Source organism: Pagrus pagrus (assembly GCF_965226575.1).
Source record: "Pagrus pagrus genome assembly, chromosome: 7".
Taxonomy (NCBI): Eukaryota; Metazoa; Chordata; class Actinopteri; order Spariformes; family Sparidae; genus Pagrus; species Pagrus pagrus.
This window is the reverse complement of record NC_140191.1, coordinates 9450308-9473865: the sequence shown is the minus strand read 5'-3', so window position 1 is coordinate 9473865 and position 23558 is coordinate 9450308. Positions and strand designations below refer to the sequence as shown.

Sequence of the window (23558 nt, the reverse complement as noted above, 5' to 3'; positions counted from 1 at the left end):
TATGCAATGAGTTTTTAACAGACACACCAACATGAACAAGCTTGTTCGGTGACTCCTGGTGTCTGTATGTTGATGAGTTTTTGGTCTATTGCCCAACTCTAGTTAAAACTACTGAACATGTTTAAGTTGAGACACCCAGATGCAACAGAATGAATCAGGACATCACCACCACCACCACCACCACCACCACCACCACATACACATAGGTGAGTGGCTTACCTTGTAGCATGCTGAGCTCTTCTGCAGGGGGGGAAGGGGTGAGAAAGAAGACAGAGGCAACTGTCAATCATGCAAAGCAGTGTTTGAGCAGCGTGTAGCCGAGAGACAACGTGACAGCCGTGTGTTCATGAGAAAAATAAGGACTTGGCAAAGAGATGCATCAGCTGACACAGCTGTGTCGATTCGTGTGACGCCCAATGAAAAGGCACTGAGAAAATTTTGCTCCATTTTGGGTTCCAGTGCTTTTATGACTCAGTGCTGTTGCGCAAGAGATATTCATCACACTGCAAAAAGCTGCGAACAGTTACATTTATTAACACATATGGCTAAAAAAATACAGTTTTTAATTCTTTATTCATCATTTTTGTCAGTGTGAGGAATATCCCTACGTAACTCAAATTGTATTACAGCACATTTTAGTGCAGAGGTGAGTTAAAGCGCTAATGAGTCAAACAATAAAATAATATAAAACACAATGGGCAAATGCTCATTTCAACATGCACGTAGAAAATGAGCGCTCGCTCGTCTTTGGTAAAATGGCGGCTGCTTGGCTTTTGCTGATTTCAGTCACTTTTGTACAAAAGCCCAAACTATTCAAACTACCCCTTTTATCCTCCCCGTGCTGCATGTGCAAGCCATCTGCAGCCTGAAGCCAGCTCAGCAGCAACACGACCGACACTTTTTCACCCCAACACTAGAGGGAGCCTTCTTCCTATGTAACAGGCTCGTGCTCCCACCCCTTGTTTCCACTTACCGAGATATTTGGCCTTTTCCTCTCTCCGCTCCTTGGCAAGCTTCTGCCTGTCCTCTGACTTTATGATGTCTGGGGTGAGAATAGAGGGGGAAGAAAGAGAGGATGTGTAAGTGAGCGGTGTCACATTGTTAACTTCTATCAAGTCCAAACCATTCAGACCTCGGTGATGCAGTATTTGTTTTGATAAATTAAACCTGACATTTCTTTATGGTTCCTTGCGACTCAAAACAAAACAACACAGCCCGAGAGAAATTCAATATCTGGGAATTTTTTGCCTTGTATCCCACCAAATTAAATTCATGACACACTTCCATATAAATGAACAATTAGGGCTAACATACTGCTACTAAGGGCTTAATTAAAGCTGGTTAGTCGGGCTCACCGTAGCTAGAATCCTTGAGGGCCACTTGTTATGCAGAGAATATATAATTCAATACTACGTATCCACTGTGGGGTGAAAAGAGCTTACGGTGTGTCTTATAATTCAGTATATCTAAAATAGTATTATGTTAACAAAGCACTAAAGTTACTAGGAAAACAGGAAGAGCAAAATCCTGAAGATGCACTATTAGCCACATGTTTTGTACCATCCGCCATAACAGCTGCCTGTCCGACCTTCCTCAACCCAAAACTGGCTTGAGGCAACAATGACGCACAGCCGTCTGATAAACAGAAATATCTGTAAATGTTTTCTTCCCTGCTGCTAAGTCAAAGCAGCAGACGCTTTAAACTTTAAAAAAAACGTCACCACAAGGAAATGCATGCCACAAGACAATGACAGGAAACTGGCAACGTCAACATTTCGAAGCCGATGCTCGACAAATGGACGAAGCTGGAGTGTGCTATATTTTCTAACACAAAGAATGAACGTGTGAAGAAAATTCCTCTTGGAAGCCAATCTCCTCCACATCAAAGCTGCAGCATGTGGCAGGCTCAGTAAATCTCCTGTGCCATCTGGTCGTGGGTGCATGTTTGACTGTGATATGTTATGACTACAGGGGAGCACTTACATATATGTCTTCTCTCTGTGTGACGTCTCTGAAGTCTCTCTCATGCACAACATTCCTTCCAAATACCTCAGTGGAACCACTCAGTGAAAAAAAAGGAAAGGCAAGAGGAACGGCAGTGCGAGCCAACGCTGAAGTGAGCCATTTCAAGAATTCAAACTGCAGCCTTTGAGCATAGCTGGTTTTACTTCCTGGGTCACTCTACTTGCTGAAGGCACCCTTTGCTTTTGCATGTCCTCCAAAGAATATACCAATGAAAATATTTTACCAGAAGAGCTGAAACAGTTATGTATTTCATCAATAAGTCTATGGGTTGGTGATGATAAATAGCCGTTCTTTTAAGTAATAATGGCAACAATTCACTTGTTGCGGCTTTTCAAATGTGAAGTTTGCTGTAGACTGAATGTATTTGGGTTTGGACATCAATTGCAGCCTTGTTTACAACACAAATACGATTACAGCAAATTAATTTATCTATCTATATATTATATATCTGTAGTCCCCTGGGCAGGAGACTAAGAAAATAAGCTGCACAGTACAAAAAACAGTTACGGACAGTACATATTCACTGTACAACAACATCAGCAACCTCAACGACAACAATTAGATCTCATAATTTAAAACACTACAATAACAATGAGATTATATTTGCGTTTATGCGTGATGGAAACATGATTAGGGTTGATTTTAGCCATGATTTCATCTCAAATTCAAAATCATCAAAGCTGCAGCACTCTCTTATGCCCCGTCCATACATACATGGGTATTTCTTAAAACAAAGCCTTTTCTGCCAGGGTGGAACGCTGTTTTCAGTGTTCATGGCTGGACAGAAAAGAAACTGAGATTTTTGGAAATGATGACGCAGACACACACACGTTCATCAGTGTTTGTAGCATCATTAGCAAATGTGAACTTTGAGTAGGCTACATGTTATGATATTATCACTATTTCAGTTTGTACAGTGGTAGAATAGATGTTATATTGTGCAACGTTATATTTAGAGAGACACAAACGGACATCGATTTTGCAATGACGGAAAAAGAAAAACGGGACAATGTTTTGTCTTCACAGAATCTTCCTGGATAATTAGTCAGCAAGTCACGTTTCCCTGCCTCACTCACAGCATTTTCTGTAACCAAGCTACCGACCGCAGTATACAATCTGTTTACAACGCCACGCACATGCCCAGTGTATGCGCATGGCCATGGGATATGCATTTCCAGGTGTGTTGTATGGAGATATTTTCTCAAACGGTGCTAAAGCGCTCGCCTGGACAGAGATATTTTCTTTTCTAAAACCCAGTTTACAGAAATACCCGTGTATGTGTGGGCTCGGCCTTATGTTACTTGGTACTGAGTTCCAAAAATGGATTGCTCTTACAGAGAGGGCTGGTTTGCCGAACTCAGAAGATCTGTGCTGTATTATGCAGTCACTTAACATAATATAACATAACATAATCCTCACATTTTAGCTCCAATCCTACAGTGAGTGTGTGCTTTATTAGAGAGGGATGTTTTCATGACAGTATTTTCCTAAATCTATTTCTGCAGCCCACCCAAATAAATAGCTTGTAAGGTCTATTAATCAAAACAGCTCCCATGTGAAATCACGTATATACATTCTTAGTGTATTGGCAATAACTTGTCCACCAAAGGGAAACAATGGCACAGGATGCAGTCTGGCTCTTCCCCGAGTCTTCACACCACATCATCTCCCTCGTCTTCACAGACCAGATGTTCAACGTCGAACACAAAGGAACTCATCCTTCCAACGTCTAATAGGCAGAGGCGTGAATCATAAACACGAAAACAATCTGCCATGCAGTCTCCCCTAAGAACAACCCCTGACCCACTTTGATATTTATAGGACTATGGAAAGCCCATGTGCACGGCCTTGGTCAGTGTGATGTGCTGCTGTTTGCAACTCAGCACCGTGTTAATCATAACGTCACATGCACAAAGCTTCGGAGACAAAAACAGAATGGCCTAGAAAAATGCTGCTAGGTGCAGCGTTTGGGGCTCCAGACTGTACACGCACACATTCTGGCACCTTCTCAAAATGTCAGCTCTGTTGTTTTCTTCTAAATTGAGGTATAATAGCAGCATTGCAGGATATATTGCTTAGTTGTGTTGTCAAAACTATCGATACATACGTACAGAGTATTTTAAACTCATCTCAATAATTTTTGGTGCAGTATCAGCGTCAAGCCAGCTGCATTTCCCTAATCTCTCTTCTCTCCGATAACCAGTTGAAACACATATAATTTTTAGTTTAGTTCCAATCTTAAAAGAAAAAACAAATCTTTGTAAATTAAAAAAAGTGTCATATTTGATGTTTACTACAGTCTTTCTGCTGTTCTCTGCTACTAGCCAAGATAAGTTTTATCTCATTGTCATGTTATAATCTTATTAGATTTATCCTGTACTAGATATTTAAAGTTTCATGCTTAGTTGTGTTAAATGTCCCCCGCATTATTGAAAATGGTAATGAATATCGCCATTTTTCAAGGTATTGTATCGAAGTTAGACATTATGGTGTCGTGACAACATTACTGTATAGCATAAGTTGCGACCTTATAAGATGCAACCGTCAAAAAAACAAGATCCATTAGATGAGATTGCCTTTCTGTTTTGTTTTTGGTTTTTTTCAGTGAACAGTAGAAAGCAGCATGGAGGCCAGTGACAATGTTTCGGTGGTTGCATCAGTTTTAATCTTTAACTTCAGTCTATCTTCAAAACTCGACACTGACTGAACGATGTTCGAGCACTGCTTGAACAGAGAAGGATGGAAAAGTATCACACGTGTCGTCAGCATCGCGTCGGAAAAGATGCGAAAATTAGCATGTCGACCCGGATGTCATGTTTTTATCACAGTGATCGGATAAGTACCCATAACTACTGCGGAGTCATTTGATGTGGGAGTGTACGCCAATTGTACCCTTTTCCTACTGAAGACAAAATCCAGATGTTGGTGGGTTTTTTTGGTCCAGTGTGAAAGGGGTTTTAAACTGAAGCAAATCACTGCTTTCAGAGGAAAACGTTGCTTGAGATGTAAAAAATATAACTGGGCATTACCAGAAGCAACCGCTCCCAACTGAGCTACAAACCTCACCATTTCATTTTACTAATTAAGGAGCTGCAGAGTGCTTTTCATCTTCATTATACCCCTCTGGGTGGTGCAAATGCTCACAAGTAATGAGCTTTACAAACCCAGCGGAAAAGGAACTTGAAGGACAAAAAGGAAGTGTGGGTCATTTCTGGAATCAGGAGACTGAGGACTCAACTTCATATTTCTCTAAAATAGACCAAACTTTGGTGAATAACCACAGAATACTATAATGTGTTGGTATTACTCAAGTGGCTAAGGTCACAACAAGGTATCAAAACTGGACGCATTGTTACAGTTTTGGGAGCAGTTTGGGGCATTGGGGGAGGTTTATCCGCGTCACCTCACGCTAAGGGAATAAAGACCATGACCACAGTGAATGGATTAATGGATAATGAATAAAGGGGAGAGAGAAAAGAGGCTTACGCTCCCAAAACCCTCAAACATATTCCTTAGAGTCTGCATGTGCTGTTAGCCAGTGTCTGCAAGCAGTTCAAGTGGTGGTATTATGAAAATAGCGATGGTGCCATGAGGTCAAACTAAATGCCTTCTTGGCATCGCTCGCTGAAATGGGATTCCTATTCACGTTCCCTTCACTCACCTTTCATTAGGGGGCAGTGCAAGGTACTGATCAGCATTAGCGCTCCACTTACCAAGAAAGCTCATTGTCCATATTTTACTGGGCTACTTTCTTCACTAATTCAATTGTGCTTAAAACCTTTGAGCCTAAAGCTGAGATGTTCTCACACAGAAGCCTCTGTTCCACTTTTGTTCCAACACTGGAAGATAAACTGACGCAGCTCTATTGGATTTTGCTTCACGTCTGAAAGCATGCGGTCACTGTAACTCAGATACTGAAGCATTAACTTTCCTCAAGAGAGCTGACCAAACTCCAGCAGATTGCAGATGTAACTGCGCTGCTGGAAGAGCTGCTTCACGTCAGGCCAAATATAGCCTCCATTATAAGTTTTACCTTTGAGCAAGTGCACTCTATTTAGAGCCGCAACCAATGACAATTAAATGAATTATCAACTATTCTGATAATCAATTCATTGATTTGAGTAATTGTGAATCACCTGGACTGAGGGAGGCGGACTGATACTGACTGATGTCTGTGTCCTTCATTCTTTCTAAACTGCACTCAGTATTTTGATGTCAGGAATATTATTCTATTGACAGTTTAGGTTTGTTTCCACTGATATGTTATTGAGTTACAATGACAGATATTGCAGCCCTAAAGTCAATTAGTTGTTGCTCCGTACTTTTTACTTTTTTAAAGATTTTGAAAGTTGGTCACAAGATGACGTCCTGGATTGTCTTGTTTTGTCCACAACGCCAAAGATTTTCAGTTTACTGTCACAGAGGACAATTGAAAAGGTATATTCACATTTAAGAAGCTGTATTCAGAGATTTTGGACAGTTTAATATATTAAAATGACTGAAAAGGATTTGAATATTTTCTATTTTCTGTGACAGTAAACTGAATATCTTTGGGTTTTAAATAAAACAAGAGATTTGACGTCATCTTTGGCTTCGGGAAACAGATCGATCAACATTTTCCAGCAGTTTATGACATTTTATAGACCAGAACTAATCGCCTAATCAAGTGAATAATTGGCGGATTAATCGCGTGACAGTTAATTCATGTAACCTAAGGTGAAATTTCTCTTTTCCTTTACCTTCCTTCCGTTTTGATCTTGGTGCAGGTGATGCAGGTGACCCAGGTGATCGACCGATGGTGTCAGGTTTTGTTGGGGTAGTCAATCTCCGGTCTGTATCTTTCTTAGCAGGAGACTCCATTCTCGGGGCGTTGTCCATCTTCGGTGGGCTGCTTTCCCCCTCTGGGTCAGGCCTTGTCGGGTTTGTGTTCAGATCCGAGTGAGGAGCTGGTCGAAGAGACAGACAAAGAATAAAAACAAGTGAGTAAATGACGAGGTAGAAGCTAAGACAAGCACAGAGATGGAACTCAACCAGTTGGTCTTCATTCCTGTCACTGCCAGGCCTCTGAAGTAGTTTATTGCAGATGACGTAAACTTCCTGAAGAAAGAGCTGCATGTATCGAGTGTGAGGGGTGGAGTCGATGGCTGTTTTCTTAAAAATCAGCACTGTAACAACATAATGAAACAGAACACCTCCAAAGAAACAACCTAAGCTCCTCTGTTCCTGTACAGTGTTTCTTTTAGTTGTTGAGCAACATTATCTGCCACAGAGATTACAGCTTTTGTTCAGAAGCACAAGATAATAGGTCTTAAGCTTGCCCCTTCTGACTCTACGGCTAATACCATTTCTACTCTGCGCAGCTGATTTATCGACAGACCGGCCGGAGCAAATGGCCCGACTCCCTGGCAGAACAAAACACAGTAATTGCTTTTTGGCATCCTGATGATTCTATTGAGGTGAAATGAATTGCTTAGGAAAACAAAATCAGAGTGATCATCTTCCCAGAAGTAGTCAAACTTCTTTTTTGATAAAAACTACTAGACAGGAGCCTGTTTAGGCTCATGAGTCACCTCCAGTCCGAGATTTTAAATGTTTTTTTGATAAAAGAATAGCTGGTCCGGTTTGTTGGGACAGCAGCTTCACTCACAGCACTATGACTCACATTTGGCAGACTGCTGCTTGAATCTCCTACTCAAACATTAGTTTGCCCAGGCTTTGATGGCCGAACAAAGACCCTCATGGGAGGGACACTTGGCTTTGTCCGCTCAGCACTGTACCCCTGCACTCCCTGTGGAACCATGTCGGAGCGCAGTTTCTTCTGCATAGTCTCTGAAGGTAAACACTGGGGCAACATGCTGTAAATTATTCAGACTTTGGCTAAAAACAACACAGACCGCAGGGGGGTGTCACACTGAGACAGTGGATGCACTGATTTACTCTACAAATGCTGTGCTATTCAAAAGTTTGCACAGAAGAGCACCAATGAGCAGCGAGACCAATGCTGTGCAGCTTTAAAGAGAATTGATTAGCTTTCTATAGAGTGTGCAACTGTACATTGTGCTTCAGAAACAAGCATTATAACCTATTTTTTTCCAAACAAACTGCTCCCTCGTGAGTTTTTCTGGACAAAGATCTGCATGAATAGCTGTCGGCCAAATAAACAACTTCTCACTACCGCAACTACAGATTCTAGTAGCGTTCAATGAGATATCAGGCCTCATGGCAAAGATTGTCTGAGCTCAGCTCGGCTCATGGAAAAGCGATGTCATCAGTCTGGGAAATGGAGGCGGTTACTGATGACCCTGAGCTGGACGAAGTCTGATAGCCGGAGAGAACAGCAGTCTATGAAAGAGTCCAGCTGGGAGACAAGACATTGTGTTTCCCCTGTCGAAGCATGCCACTATTAAATAAGCATTCCTCGGGCAGCGATGTGCTCTGACAGAGAGGGGCCATTGTTGTGGACTCTTCATGGCAACGGGACTGCAGCCAAAACACTGCAATGACAGTGAGAGGAGAAAGGAAGGAGGAAGGTGGGGGACTGCTAGTGAGATAAACTGAGAGGGGAAGATGAACACTGGGATCAGTTCAGAGCAATTTTGCAACAAAATGCAACTTTGTGGGAGAAAATCAGCTGAGAGCGGGAGCCAGAGATGTGTTCAGGGATTAATTTAAAATGAATGCAATCATCAACCAAATCCCCGCGCATTTTTGGAAACAAATGATGCAACCCCAGGCCTTCCATTATGACTTCTCAGATGACAACTCATAAAACCTTTGCTTCTAAATGTCTTACATATCCCTGAGGGCATATAGGACAACTAAGGTGATAGGAGCAAGTGTAGCTCTGACAGTGGGGTATTGTATTCCCTCATATCCTGTAAAAGTTCCCCATACACCTGAGAACTGGAGGCACAAAGATTTGGCTGACTGACAGGACTGTGGGCGACTGGTCAGACAATCACTGAGATCTATATTGTCAATGATGAAGAGAATGAGAATGTAACACACTCTGGTATGTTGACGGCACTGACAATGAATACCAATGAAACCTGAAGCTCTCTGGAGGAAAACGGGATGGGAGCTGAGGGAGAGGAGTACTGCTGTGTGGCAAGGGACTGAAACAAGGGCTGATTGATGCAGCACTCTGACTGTCTGGCAACAAGACTGCTGGGAGAACAGAGTGTACGATAGACGGCTGAAAATTAATGGTAAAAAAAACACAGAATATAAGAGAAAGTTTGAACTATGGCTGTATTTAACAACCATTGTCATTATTGCTTGAGGCGGTTACGATTTTTTTTGATTAGTTGATTGATTTTTTATTCTGTAAACTAGAGCCAAACCGATACTTGATTTTTGGGGCCAAATATTATATAGTAAAATATTCCAATATTGATATAGATCAGGTCCTCTTTCCCGTCCTCCATGCATATATGTTAAAATGCTGCGTGCATGCCGCCACATCAGGCCAATTAATCTGTAGTAAACTCCACCAGCTCGGTCTCTAAACAAATGCCCGAAGACGCCGTAACAGCTGTTCGACATTCACTATTCTGAAAATTACTGCAAATATCACCATATTCGATCATATCTAGTATCAGCCCTAGCCTCATATAGACACATTTTTTGCAATAATCCCTTAATTATGCTTGTCAAAAACTTAAAACCCTAATAACTAACCCTAACCCTAAAACCGTAACGAAGGACGAATAATTTAAAATTTAGCAAAAAATAGTTGGTGCTTAATTTTCTTTTAGTCAAATAATAAGTCAACTAATCATTTCAAGGTAACTACTGCAATCTCTTTCAAATGCATACTTTAAAAAGGTATCACAGGAAGCTTTTGATGACTAGAAGCTCTTAAGAAGGAAGGAAATGAGAGAAGTCTGCTGAGTTTAATGACTTTGAATCAGGGACATTTGCCCGTCCTGAGCTGACATAGTTACGGGAACAAGTGCATTTGGAAAGCTGCTCACTCTGACCCCTTACAGCAAACACGATTGGGACATAGTCATGCAGGGCTTTGAGGAGAATTCTTTAGTAATATTTGCACAGATGTACTGAATGCGATGACAAAATGTGTTCAGCAATGCATGAACTCTGTGTTCTGGCTGCTGTCACTGACAGAAAAATATGACTCCAACCAAGCTAATCAAATTATCACGTTCTTATGTAACAGTGTGTCCTCATGTGCCGCATTTATTTGTGAGATCATTACAGAGACAGAAAGATCAGCCTAATTCTATTATCATATTTATACACCCCCTACAACACAACACAGGGGGTCTATCAATGAAGCACAACAATGAGTAACTGCCCCTTTACAATATTTACACTCCAGCTTCCCGGAGGCACTGCACCCAGGGGACGACACCAACCAAAAGCCATTAGACCACCCCCTTGTGATATCACGTACATTATTCATATTCATAAATCAATGCACACCAACTTCCCCCTGAGATGCTCGAGTCTCCATCGGGCTCTGAACACGGAAAAACACTTTGGTTATGCTTATAACTGGATGGCAAGGAAGAAAAGTACACAGGACAAACATCTGGTCAGCATTTCAAAAGCTTGACAGCATTCTCAGACATGTTGGAGTGTTTGGTGCGCACGACCGGTCCTTCTTTAGATGTCCTGAAAAGCCAGGTATTAATCAGCTTCTTACTATAAGCAATGGGGTCCAACATGATTTTGATTTCTGCATTTGTGTTTTATTTGTCCTCTTCACACTGGTCTTAAGTTTGGCAGGAATCTAATCATAATTCTACAAATTAATAATCGGAATCTTGATAGACGTTGGATGGTAGTGTATGCTGATGATGCCAAAATGTAATAGAGAAAAACTTGGTGCTTGACAAGATAATCCAAAAGCTGCTTCGAGAACACTTTGCCTTTTTTAAGTACTACTACTTCTATAATTAGCACACTATTGTGTTATTCGCATAATCTCTTGCTGATCCGTTGTTAGTAAGTAAATAAACCTTGAAGCAGTGACGTCATTGCATGATCGCGTTGTGCATTACCCTCCAAGTGGGCATCAAATGGCTATTCGACAGCTATGAGACTCTACAAAGTGGGTCAGAGGAGGTTCACAAATCTGCGGCATGCTGTGCGTGATCACTGGTTGAACATTGCATCGTCACCTTGCACCTCCGCTCAGCTGGCCCCATCGTGTCTCCCCATGGGGCCTCTCGAGCTGTAGGTGTCAAACAAAGACTCAGGCACCCAGCTGAACCTATTTATATGCAAAAGCGATACAATGGAATAAGATATCTGTAAAAGTCAGCAGAAATGGTAAAGGAACCCCTGCAGGAGCGGGTGTATGCATGCATGCAAGAGCACAGTGTGGGAGCAGAGTGGCAGGTTGGGAATCAGCAGGTAATTAGCACAGACTCAGTGCCATTTCCCAGTCAGAGGCATGTCAGGTTGGACAGAATATGTGTGCAACTTCAAATGTTGCTTTGGAAAAATGTAGCACAGGCTCTACAAAGCTCATTTTAGATTCACTCCCAAAGTGCAATCACAAAGGAATTCAGCACTTTACAGTTTGGCTGATGACATTGGGAGCAAGGAGCCGAGTTAATACTGGGACAACTGGTAATGCTGCCACACAAAATGTGATTTAGCAAAAATCCAATTTCACAGCATATTATTTTGTGAGAGCAGGTTATAAATACCCACACTGCAAAGCCTGATTCCTCATGTAATGCTGCCCCAGTGCCAGTTAAATACTTAGTCACCTCCTAAACTGCAGGGCACAAGAGCCCTTTAGTTTAATTAATTTAATTATAACAGAGTATGAATATTATATTTATGTTGAAGCAATAAGAATGTCGCAATAAAAACAAAAACATAAGACTGGAGAGAATGAGTCCTTGTGACCTTGAATGGAAGCTCTCTCATTTCCACAGGATACGAAGCACAGGCCTCTGACAATCTACCACACTGCTATTTTTCTACTTGTTCATCAACCTCGCAGGGGACCTGTAAGCCAGGGTAAGAAAAACTTATGTCCTCCACAGCGCAGCAAAACACATGACTCACTGTATGACAGAATCGGCAAACTATGACAGCACATTCTTATGACTGTTTGCTCATTAACAGCTTAGGGAGGGATACTTTCGGTGGAGAAGGGCAGTAAAAAGCAGTCTCAAAGTGAAACTGCCTGCTGCAAAAACAAGAGGACACGTCCGGTGTGAAATATGTACGAAGAAGTAATGGCATGCTTTAAAATGATCTTTCTTAAATGATAGTGACTAGTCATAATTAATACAACTTACAACTGCTGCCCATTCCTAATGCAACATCAAGAGAAGCTCCTATGTCTTGCCAAGACATTGTGCAGCGTAAGAATATAGGGCACGGCATGGAATATTTATGAAGCCAAGAAGAGCTTCACTCTTAAGCACAGTCTTCTCTGTCTCCTGGCAAACAGATGAGTCGAGGAGTGGCCGCACCGTCAGAACACCAACAAGGTTTAACATCGGCGAATCTTAACCCTGTAAACGGGACGGAAATGCATTCTCTAGAGAAATGCAAATGAGGAAAGCAAGAGGCTAGGAAACAGTATGAGACCAGGAGTGTGAAATCAAAAGACTGGAAAGGGAGAAGGGCGGCAACTAAAAAAAAAGAAAAGAGGAACTCAGGGAAACACACAGAGAATGGATCTGCATCTCATTTGGGATGGGCCAGGGGACTAATGAACTACCTCATCGCTTACCCCCCTAACCCGTCGCCCCTTCACCCTGTTGTGTCCCTCCAGCACCGAATAGGGTGATGTAAGAGGGCAAGGGGGCCCAGACACACAGGAAGCGCAGTGTAAACAACAAGCACTGACTCCATGCCAAACGAGGCGCTGCGTGTGTGTGTTTAGAGACCAAAGTTTTCATTAGATGTGATTACAGCTGGGGACTATAATTTTAAAAAGGAACTGAAATAAACATCACCATATGCTGCACACAGAATGTACTTAAAAATACCACCAGCATACTTGGCTATGTTAAATTGGGGCAATTATTGATAAAAAAAAAAATCAATCTTTTAGTGTCCAAAATGTTTTTGTGTTAGATGTAATTTGATGAAACAAATGATTGTCAAAAGTTGACACTGATCGACGAACAGTCCAAAGATGTCCAGTTAACTAGGATAATGTGGAAAATCTTCACATTTGAGAGGTTGAAAAACTTTAAAATCTTTCTGTGCTCTTCATTCTTGTTGATTGGTTGTGATCATGATATATCTGAGACAAGGACTGAGTAAGACCTGCAACTACCTGCTACTTTCATTATCGATCCATTGGCCAACTTATTTACTTGATTGACTTTAATCATTTATCCTATATGTGCTGCAGCCGCCTCCACTGGCTGTTTGGCAGGCAGCCTAACTTCTGCCTGTCCTCTGTTGCAGATGCCAGAAAATATCTTTAAAGCATCTTATTTCATTTGAGCAACAGTCCAAAATCCAAAGATTTTAATTTACTATCTCATGAGTAGAACAAAAGCAACAAATAATCACAATAAGGAGACTGTAACTTGAGAATGCTTGACATGTTTACTTGTAAAATGACTTACATTAAATGATTAGTTAGTCATCAAAAAGGCTGCTGACTAGTTTTCTTTCGAAAGACTAATCAATTGATCAGCTAACTGTTTGAGCTCTAGACTGACACTAAAATAAACAGGTCAGGTATATCTGATGCAGACTGATGAAACCACTCATCAGGCTTCAGCTTATGTCTGCCTAATAAGGTCAAAAGTGGTCCTGCATACCAATCAAGAAAGTTGAAGACAAGACAGCGCTCCCTCACGGCGTGTCAATCGGTCAGTGAATACTAATGTCTCTGTCAGTGACTGCAACAGCTTCCATCCCATCACCTGGCCCAGGCGGAGGACAATGCCTGGTATTTAGCTGTTGCTGCTCTCTCCTGCACCAGCGTATGCGCCAAAGCCACCGCGCTGATGAAAGGCACCGCTTATCTGAACAAGCAGCAGCCCCCCGGGGACCCTGCATGTGCTGCTGCCACCAGCATAAAACGGATAAGTAACCTAGAGAGTCTGACCCGCGGTGGGGGAAGAGTGTCACAAACTGCCTAACTTGAGTCTTTCCTCAATGACATCAGCGGACGAGGAGGGATTTGTGGGCCGCACAAGCTGCCATTCATAACTGGATGCAGTATATCGGCATGCCAGCCAGTCGCTCCTAGCAACCTGCTCCACATCCCGTTTGGGGGGTTGGGAAGTGACAGCATGATCCAATTCTCTCTAGTCTCAGTGTTGGGGAGTTCAGGTCCCCTGTCACAGTCGAAAACCAATTTTAGTCAAACTAGGATTGAAACTATTTGTTCTAGTTTTAGAAGAGTCTAATCTTTTGCAATTAAGTTTGTAATGCCTTCAAATATTCAGGAGAACAATGCTTCACATGAGCCTTTGAGAGAAACATGGTCCAGATTTATGACTAAAACTCCCAATGTTTAGCTCCATGGTTCAGTGAGAAGGTCATTAATGCCAAGCAAAGTTCTCAGGTTTCTGTAATCCTGAATTTTCCATCTATGTGGCAGTCTATTTTTCTTATTCTTTACTATATCACTGAAAGTGATCCGGTGCAAAAGGAGTGAGCGTTTCAGGCAATCCGTGATTCTTTAATGCATTGCAATTCTCTCTTGAAAGATTCATTCTTGGTGCAGAAAAGTCAATAATCAGAAATTTAAGATCCAGTTCTTGACATTATGATCGCCTGTAACTATTTTGGTAAGACTGGGCTGTGTGTTCCTTATGGCTGAACCAAGTGGACATCAAACATAATGGACATAAACATTTGTGTCATGTTTACACTCTAAGCGAGGCAAATATGCCGTTTTAAAATAAGTAGTTACACAGTGAGAAAAAATAAATCATGTAAACAAATCAAAAATGTTGATGCTTCAAGATGAATCAATAATTGTTTTATAAATCGCATTGAAGCCCTATGAAATGAATTGATTTGTGAGGAGATTACCACCCCTAAGCATCACTGGGACCAATCAGTAGATACAGGTATAACTAGTGACACTTTACATCAGCTCAGTTGACATTTTGAAAGAGCTGTGACTGTGTGTGTCCTTGTCTAAGGCATCTCAAGAAACTGTTGTTTGTCACTTTTTTTCAATATGGTTACTTCTGTAAACATTACCTAAAGCTAAAGTCAGGCACGGTCAGTAATCTTCAGCCTGTTCAACATACAATTACACCAAACAGTTATCATTAACTGGATTTTTGTCTCCCCACACAAAAACACAGAACTTTTCTGCTTGCAGCAGGGTTTTCTTAATCACAGGTAACTATGACAACGCCAAATTTTGACTCCCACCTCTAGGTGACGAGGTTCAAATCCATCCACAAAATCATGATACTGCAACGATCTTATCACTTCCTAAAAAGCCAGCAAAAGAAATTAAATAACTGTGTAAATGAGTCGATAAAAGGCTCCACGTGACACATGCTACACCTGCCAGAGAATGTGTCGGGAGATCAAGATGTGTTTATAGTATAAGAAGCATGCCCTTTAGCTGAACACGGGCCGGTCTAATATTAGCAGATAGGTCTGGTGACTGGAACTTTCAGAAGACCAGAGAGCACAGAGCAGCCCGTCTGGGATATTTTCAGACTTGTTGGAGGTGGAAGGAATAAGCGACACAGTCCAAATCAAGACTTCCCTCCCCTTTTCCTTCCTCTAGAGTCCCAGGGAGTATTTAAAATTTAGGAAACAGCTCTGCAGCATTGGCCTTCTTGCTGTATGTCAGTCGAGGGGTTAGGAAAAGCAGATGCTGCCCAAACAGCACATGTGTACGTTTCATGGTCTTGTCGTGCTTTTAAAGTGAAGGGTTTAGTAGTGAGAACAGCATGTTTCTTTGGCATTCAGTCCCAACTACCCAGCTGCTGCAGCTGTGCAGCATCTAGGACCAAACAGGCCGAGATCCATATTTTTTCAATTTTGTCTTGTTGTCTGTTTTTGTTATGGTTATGTAAATCAAATGTGTAGAGCATATTTAATTTAAGTATGCATTGCATGTGTTAAAAAAAAAAAAGAACTTGAACAGCATCTGAACAAACTCTGCACCATTGTCTGGCTTTATTACGCCCTGGTGCAGTCAATTCATTAGTCATGTGTTGTTTGTGTTCGTCTTGGAAGTAATCTAACAGTATTTTTGTTGGGTTCATCCTTTTGGGAGTTGGCATGTAGGGGTGCCACAGTGACAACATTTTCCCATCGACTCAGAAGCTTGTGACAACACTGATAATACCCAGTACGCCGGCTTTCTACATGAAAAGACGCTCACTATCTGTAGAGTGCTGTATTAATTTCTTTGCTCATGGAAACTGAACATTTCCTACAGCTGCAGCTTCACATTAAAAACATTTATCTTGTGAAACACGAGTTGACTTCTCTTTTGAAGTAGGCTAGTCACAGGGACTGCAATGTGTTCAGTGAGTTTAGCATTGTTTCTTAAACATGCATCTACAGTGCAAAACAACGGTGATTTGTGACATTTGATGACAGCGGATCAATTTTAAAATCAGTCTGTTGGAATAATGGAACAAGATGAGCTGTTAGATGAAGGGCTGTAGGTGACAGGCTGCACATCTCTAACTTCTCAGTGAAGTAACCAACTCATTTTCCTTCGTTAACATTATCAGGTAATCAGGTTCTCTATTACTGTTGGGTTTAAATCCCAAAGCTTTTCACTTTGACAGCAAATCCGCGGCCATCGTCTTACCAGACAACTATACTTTATCTTGCCACGCCACAAGTTAAATGTGACTCCTGATACTCTCTGCTGTGACTCTGCTGCTGGCCCCACTGCTTTTACAGTTTGTAAACAGTTTGTAATTGTTGCATCTATCATCTGACTAAGTATTGATTTTTTAAAACTGATGGTGCGGGCAGACGGCAAGTAATGTAATCGGGTAATGCCGGACAACTATATAACACCGGACACCAACAACTGGGCAAGCCTACTGGTATGCTTATTCGCTTGTTTGCTGAGAGTTGGCTGTGAAACAAATTAGTTTAGCTCGGCATAAAAACTGAAATCAAGTCTTCACAGCTAGCCTTGTTCTGCCGAAGGGTAACAAAATCTGCCAACCATTACCTCTAGAGCTCACTAACAACTTATAGATCACCCTCATGCAGTTTAACTTAACTAAACATGACAGTTGTTTTGCAGCAAGTAACCCTATATACCGTAACACACACATTTCTTAACACACTACTCATCACCTAACTATTCTGAGTCTTGCAACCTGCAACTCAAAGTAATCTCAGGTGGTCCTTGACAAGTCCTAGCTCTCTGAATGATCAACTGTATTACATATCAAAGGGTCTTGTTATAAGGAAAAGACCAAAGGAGCTGAAAAGGTGAGTACAGGTCGTACATCATAAAGCCATTCTTCAAACACATTCTCTACAAGCCAGATGAGTTCTTGGGGCAAAATTTGAAGCTCACTTTAAAAGACTAATCTACCAAAACAGCAGCCCAGAGTCATTTTAAGTGTGACTAATAACACATGTAATGGGGCTACGAAAAGTCATCGTCACAACCCATTATGCACAAGACATAGAAAACATGAGCTGTGTGTCAATTATTTGTCACATCACAGCATTTTGATTGACATTATCTAGAACATATGGTTGGACTAATTATTTACAAGGTGAGACCACACAGACATTCTTTGTCATACTTGAGCTACCTTTTGTTTTAATCGGTTACAGGTGGTTCAAGGATAAGCAAGTTCAGCTCTAATCCTATCTAATCCTACCTTAATCCATGTTTTCAGAGTAAACACTAAGTTTTCTACCAATAAATTTTAAAACGGGTGGTCCAAAATTAAAAGGAGCTCACACACAGAAGCTCAGTGAGGTTGTGTCTGTCATCCACTTTCTCAAAAACAAACATGAACTGTGCCTGCCAGCATGCACGTATTGACCGTTTCAGTAACCATTTCCTGGTAGAATACTGCAGAGGCAGACAGTTGACACACTTTGAGTGCTGGTTAATGGGAAGGCTTTCTGCATTTATTTGCCTTTCCAGAGTGCTGGGTTAGAGATCCGCCTCTATTCCCTTATGAGAGGTCAGTGTCTGGGTGGTGTGATTTACTCCATCTTGGTGCTACAGAGTGGACCCGACACTGACGTGATGCCTCCTCTATGTGGGGAGTTGAAATTTGGAGAAGGCAGGTCAATGTCTCCGCTTCCTCTGGTATCTGCTTTTCCTCACCCCTGTGGGATCTACTTTGGACTGACCTAAGGAGTGCTTCACGTCCTGCATCTTGTACAAAGGCACAAACATACATACAAAAGCTTGCAAACTAATGGATTATCCATTAAGAGCTCCTACTGTATATACAGGGGGAATTATGAGCACAATCGCATAATTGCACAATTTGAGTATTGGGACAGTGACATAATTTTTTGGCTCTGTAGATCAATTATGGTTGCAATTAATGACTATTTTCATTATCATTTACGCCGTCAATTATTCTCACGATTAACCGTTTAGTCTACAAAATATCAAATAATTTTGAGGAAATGCTCATCACAATTTCCCAGAGCCCAAACTTCAAATAGCTTTTTGTCCACAGTCCAAATTTCCAATCGTAAATGACAACGAAAAGCAGTAAATCCTTACATTTCAGAAGCTAGAGGCAGCAAATGTTTGACATATTTGCTTGAAAAATGACTGAAATGATTATTAGATTATCAAAATATTTAGGCAATTAATTTTATTTCAATCAACTAATCAATAATCCACTAATCGTTGCAGCGCTGTACTGGGTGAAAAGTAGTTGAACTGCAGACCCGCACTAAAAAGAAGGGGTATGATTCCAGCACTGTTCAAACCGATATGCTGTGAGGACCCTCAAGCACCCTTAAAGTTGTAACTCATCTCTTGACACCTAGACAGTGTTTCATTTTAAATCCAATATGCAGGAGTACAGGGGAGCCAAATATGACAAAAAAAAAAAAGTGTTGCTGTCTAAAAACTGCACTGCAGTTTCTAAAGCAGACCTCAACGCCACAGTGCTGGCATGACTTCAGTCAGTTCTCTGGGACTCAGATGTTTCTGTCCTTTTCCCTTCACTCTCTGCAGACTTCAATGGGACAGGGGCCGAGTCCCTTCTATAAAAAGTGTTGAATGTGGGCTTTGAACATATCTGAACATGCAGGAACTGGGAAGCCCCCAGCCTCCTGCACCAACATCACTGCCTACTGAAGTAGCTTTGGAGGAATAATCAATTAATCTACATACACCAAAAGAAAAGTTCTATCTTGTGAGAGTGTAGTAAAGTCTAATAATAATCAGCTTTAATCCTTTTAGCCACGCATGCCTGGAAAAAGCCATTTGATTGACAAAGTAATCTGTGATTGCAGCCACATACACTGAATTAAATGGATTATGCAGGTTGGAGCCCACACATAGGTTGGTCTCCATTGTGGATACCACCCAGTGATATAAATAACATTAAAAAACAGGTAGAGCAGTGGGATGAATGTAATACATACTACAACCATGTAACTTGAGTGTTTCTATTTCCTGCTACTTCCACTCCACTACATGTATTTCATAACTTTAGTTAAGAGTTACTTTGCAGATTCAGATTATTCATTGTTGATAGATTATTACCTGTGATGCGCAACCAATCAGATAGTGTTGTGGGTGGGACTTTGAGTGAGATCATAGATTGGTGTTTACAAACAGAGAGAGGATGCTGCATCTGAGCCAAAGTAGCTCATTTATAAAAAAAATAAATAAATAACCAAAGACATAAAAGACTAAAGACGACAACAGATAATTCGGAAAAAATATGAATATTGGCCCTGAAAATTGCCAATAATCTGTCTATCTCTGATTTGGATGATACATTTCAAACATGACTGGTTTCACGTGCGGCTAACCTGTCAAACATATCTCGCGCAGAGCACGAAAACATCTCATTATGACACACACTTCACCGCTGCATTGCTCACAATTATTCCTGCACAAAAACAATGTCGGCTCCCGCCGTTATCTGGCTCCATTATTAGGCAGTGAATCCAAGAGGGCCCATGGGATTCTGCCCACTGCTAATTTACAAAGACACGAAAGCAGCAATCTCTCCAAAAATGGGACACGGTCGCACGTATTCCCCTGATTACATAACAACTCCTGCGGCTGAAGATGTGTAGCTGACTGATCCTGTTCACAACACTACAGGCTTGACAGCCAAAGCTGGTGGATTCTCCCATATTACACAATAGACAAGGACTACACTATGATCCCACTGCCTGTTAGCCTGCTGAGGCTCTTTATCCTCAGTATGCCTGCGGTGAAGTAGCTTGGCTTTTTGCTTAAAACAAAGTTTGCATAATGGCTCATTAACAATTTAAAACATCGCCTCAGTATCTTATGCATTGTGTACCTACAGTAAGAATTTAGAGATACGAGCAGCCGCATTCATCGGCCTGTGAATGTGCTATAAAAGGCAAATCTTCAAGGAAAATAAAAGTTTCTATTCATCTCAGCTGGTCACAGCTTAGCTGTTCAGGTACGGAGATTAAAGAGGACGACCAAACAGAGCTGATTGTCAAAGAGCGGCAGAGTGGAGAGCACCGAGAGAAGAAAGCCTGCATAAAGAAAAGACGGATTAGAAGATCTTCTCCAAAACTCCTGACAGCAGATTTTCACAATGCTGTGCCCGGCTTTCAACGGCTCTAGTCCAAGGGCTAGTTTTCAAGCAGGTCAGATCAAGTCAGCTTTCTTTAGGGCCTGTACTTCAACAAAAGAAGGAGGCTTTTCCAATTGTCCTTCTGCTTCCAGGTGTTGTTTGAATATCTTGCTCCCGGATGTTTTACATGGGAAACACACATTCTTAGGAGCGGAAAAACATGTCTTTTATCAGAGATTTTTTAGTTATGGACATACTGTCTCTCCTTCTTAATAGGAGAATGTCATAAAGGTAAAATCTTTTTCAAGGGCAACATCATGAGATTTAAGTGACATTTAGAAGTTCATCCTCATCTGAAAAAACAATGATCACAGAGTAAAGCTGTGCAATCTGGCCAAAAAGGTAATATCACGGTCTATTTAATCGCAATCACAATCCAGTGTGCGTGGATTGAATTTCTTCATTGGCACTATTAAAACACAAGATTGCATTAAAGATAGTTCTCCATCCACCACACTGCTAGCTATAACGTTGCTGCTAGTCAGTGAGGTTATGTGAAGTTTGGAAACAGAAGCAAGAGGACAGTAAAGACCACGATCTCTACAATTCGCCTTAAAATTTAGATGGCGGAGGCTTTCAAGATGCTGCAGGCTGGAGAGTTTTGCACAGGGAGGGTTGGAGCTCTGCAAACACCTCACCAACGATGACTTATTACAGACTGCTGGAAAAACAACTTTTGATAATTCATGCATGTGTGTGAAGTATAACAGAACGGCTGACATGCTGCGTGTCACATGAAATGCCTCTGCCACGATGTGTCACAACGCATATGACGACAACCCCTGCTGGCGTTATGGTCATATGGACATTACGTTAGTCAGACTCTCTCGTCTGCTGGTCAAGATTCCCACGATCAGGGTGGAGCGCGTCCCTCCTCCTGCCTGATGCAGCGCCAAAACAAGCTGACCTCCCTCCACGAAGCCCCCTGTCAGCAGGAAGGAAGTTTTCTGTTGTCAGAAGGAGGAGGTCACATTGTGTGTCCCCTTCTATTTCAAGAAAACAGGCGACATGTCAGTGCACAATGCTTTGGCATGGAGATTCAAGTGTTCGATTGGTTTTTGGGGGTGTCTTGCAAAGACTCATTTGACGTAGGCCGGTCTTAAACTGAGAGATTTGTTACACCTGAGTGCACAGACATGACATTGTCCTTGAACCGCCTGATCACAAGATCGCATAGTTTGTAATTGCACGTATAAAGCAGTAAGTAAGTAAGTAAGCCGGATCTGGCCGGAGTGTGAGGTGAACTCTCTATCCTGCACTTTGCCCCCCTGAGCTGAGCCTCTCATCAACATTTTCTTGATTTCAGGACTTTATTGATGCATCATCTCTGCACCGGCGCAAAATGAGCACGACTGCACCTGTGCACACAACAACTAAACTATGCATTTGGGAAAACATCCTGTAGTAGATCCGCAGCACAGAGGAGAAAGGAAGGGATGCCAGCCCGCCTGTGACTGCATCATGTTAGTATTGAGCTAAACATAACATACGGAGGGGGATGGGATGGGATGGGACTAGTCAGATTACCTCATCTAGCGCAAATTGTGTTATCATAACCCCGTTGGCTGAGCTGTGTGCAGAAGAACTGGCACCACACTGTGTAGCTTTTAATGTCATGCCATCAGGAATCAGCTGATGATCATACCGGCGTTTTGTTGTCGTCATCAGAGGGTAAATCATCTTTGACTGTCGCTCAGATTAAAATCCGTGTTGGGGGTTAGGTGTTAATCTTGTGGACAGCAGCAAAACGAGGCTGCGTTCGCTTAATGACGCGAGGACTGTCTGCATCCGCACCTCCTAATGGATCATTCATAATTCATCAGACAAATTCATCCCTGACCCCCCTCTCTCTCTCTCTCTCTCTCTCTCTCTCTCTCCTCCCTCTGTGTCGCTTTACCTCATTTTGCAACACTGTTTCTCAACACATGAATGAGCCATGCAACTATAAAGTTAACCCCCTCAAGACATTGTTCCGACGCGTGTTGTTTAAACGTGATAGAGGACGTGAATGACAAAGCACAAGTGCAGTCTTTTTCTTTTTTTAAACAACACAGACTCAGCTCTCAGGTAAGACTGGGGGGTAAATACTTACATGTTGCTCCTGGTAGAGTATTTTCCTCCATTCCGGCGGCAGTACCCTCGCTTTCTGCTCCTTTGTTCATTCAAACCTGCGAGTTTCGGCTCTTCCTCCCCGGGCTCATTCCTCAGGCTGAACGAGGGGGGAAACTTGGTCGAGTCACTCCAGTTGCACCCGATGTCCTGAACGAACCGGGGCAGGAAAAAAAAGCCTCTCGAGTGAGCCCAGATACACCAAAAAGGTAAAAAACTACAAAACACCAGCCAGTACCTGCATGCGGAAGGAGGTGCGGGCGGCTGCCGCTGGTAAGAAGTTAAATAAAAACGAGGTGTCTGAGGGAATTTGGGAGAGAGAAAGCGGGGAGGAGGAGGAGTGAGGGAAGTTTCTCACTCTCCGACACGCCACAGCTGATGCTGGGCTCGTGTGGATGGTCCCTCACTGGCCTCCGGATCGGACCGTACCATTACTAAGAGGGGGGTGCGGCTACTGCCTATTGTTTTATTCGTTACATACTCGCTAGATTCAACGTTATGAAAGACGAATACAGTAAAGGCTGGGTTAAATGTATCTATGTTATACTGTTAAAGCAAACTGTACGGTTCAAAACTCTTCTTTTTTTATCTGAAGGAAATTGTTACCCCCCCTCCCTTCTTATTGGCCCCTCCACCCACGAAACTACAATGCTCACACAGCCAGCTCACAGTTCAGATTCA

The 23558-nt window shown here is 42.0% G+C and overlaps 1 protein-coding gene across 5 annotated transcripts in view; it reads right to left on the bottom strand.

The window, feature by feature from the left end:
* The window catches only part of map7d1a (MAP7 domain containing 1a), a 46052-nt gene extending 22795 nt beyond the window's left edge, over nt 1-23257 (bottom strand). For 2 of the 5 annotated variants that reach the window (XM_084358686.1, XM_084358689.1), the window contains exons 1-4: nt 22861-23256; nt 6765-6971; nt 974-1042; nt 220-240 (exon numbers count right to left, since the gene is read on the bottom strand). In XM_084358686.1, coding sequence (XP_084214812.1) covers nt 220-240; nt 974-1042; nt 6765-6971; nt 22861-22930 — 367 coding nt within the window. In that variant the 5' untranslated portion in view covers nt 22931-23256. Of the gene's footprint in view, nt 1-219; nt 241-973; nt 1043-6764; nt 6972-22860 lie in introns of all 5 variants that reach the window. The other 3 variants (XM_084358687.1, XM_084358690.1, XM_084358688.1) reach the window with 2 other exon arrangements.
* Nucleotides 23258-23558: the final 301 nt, after the last annotated feature.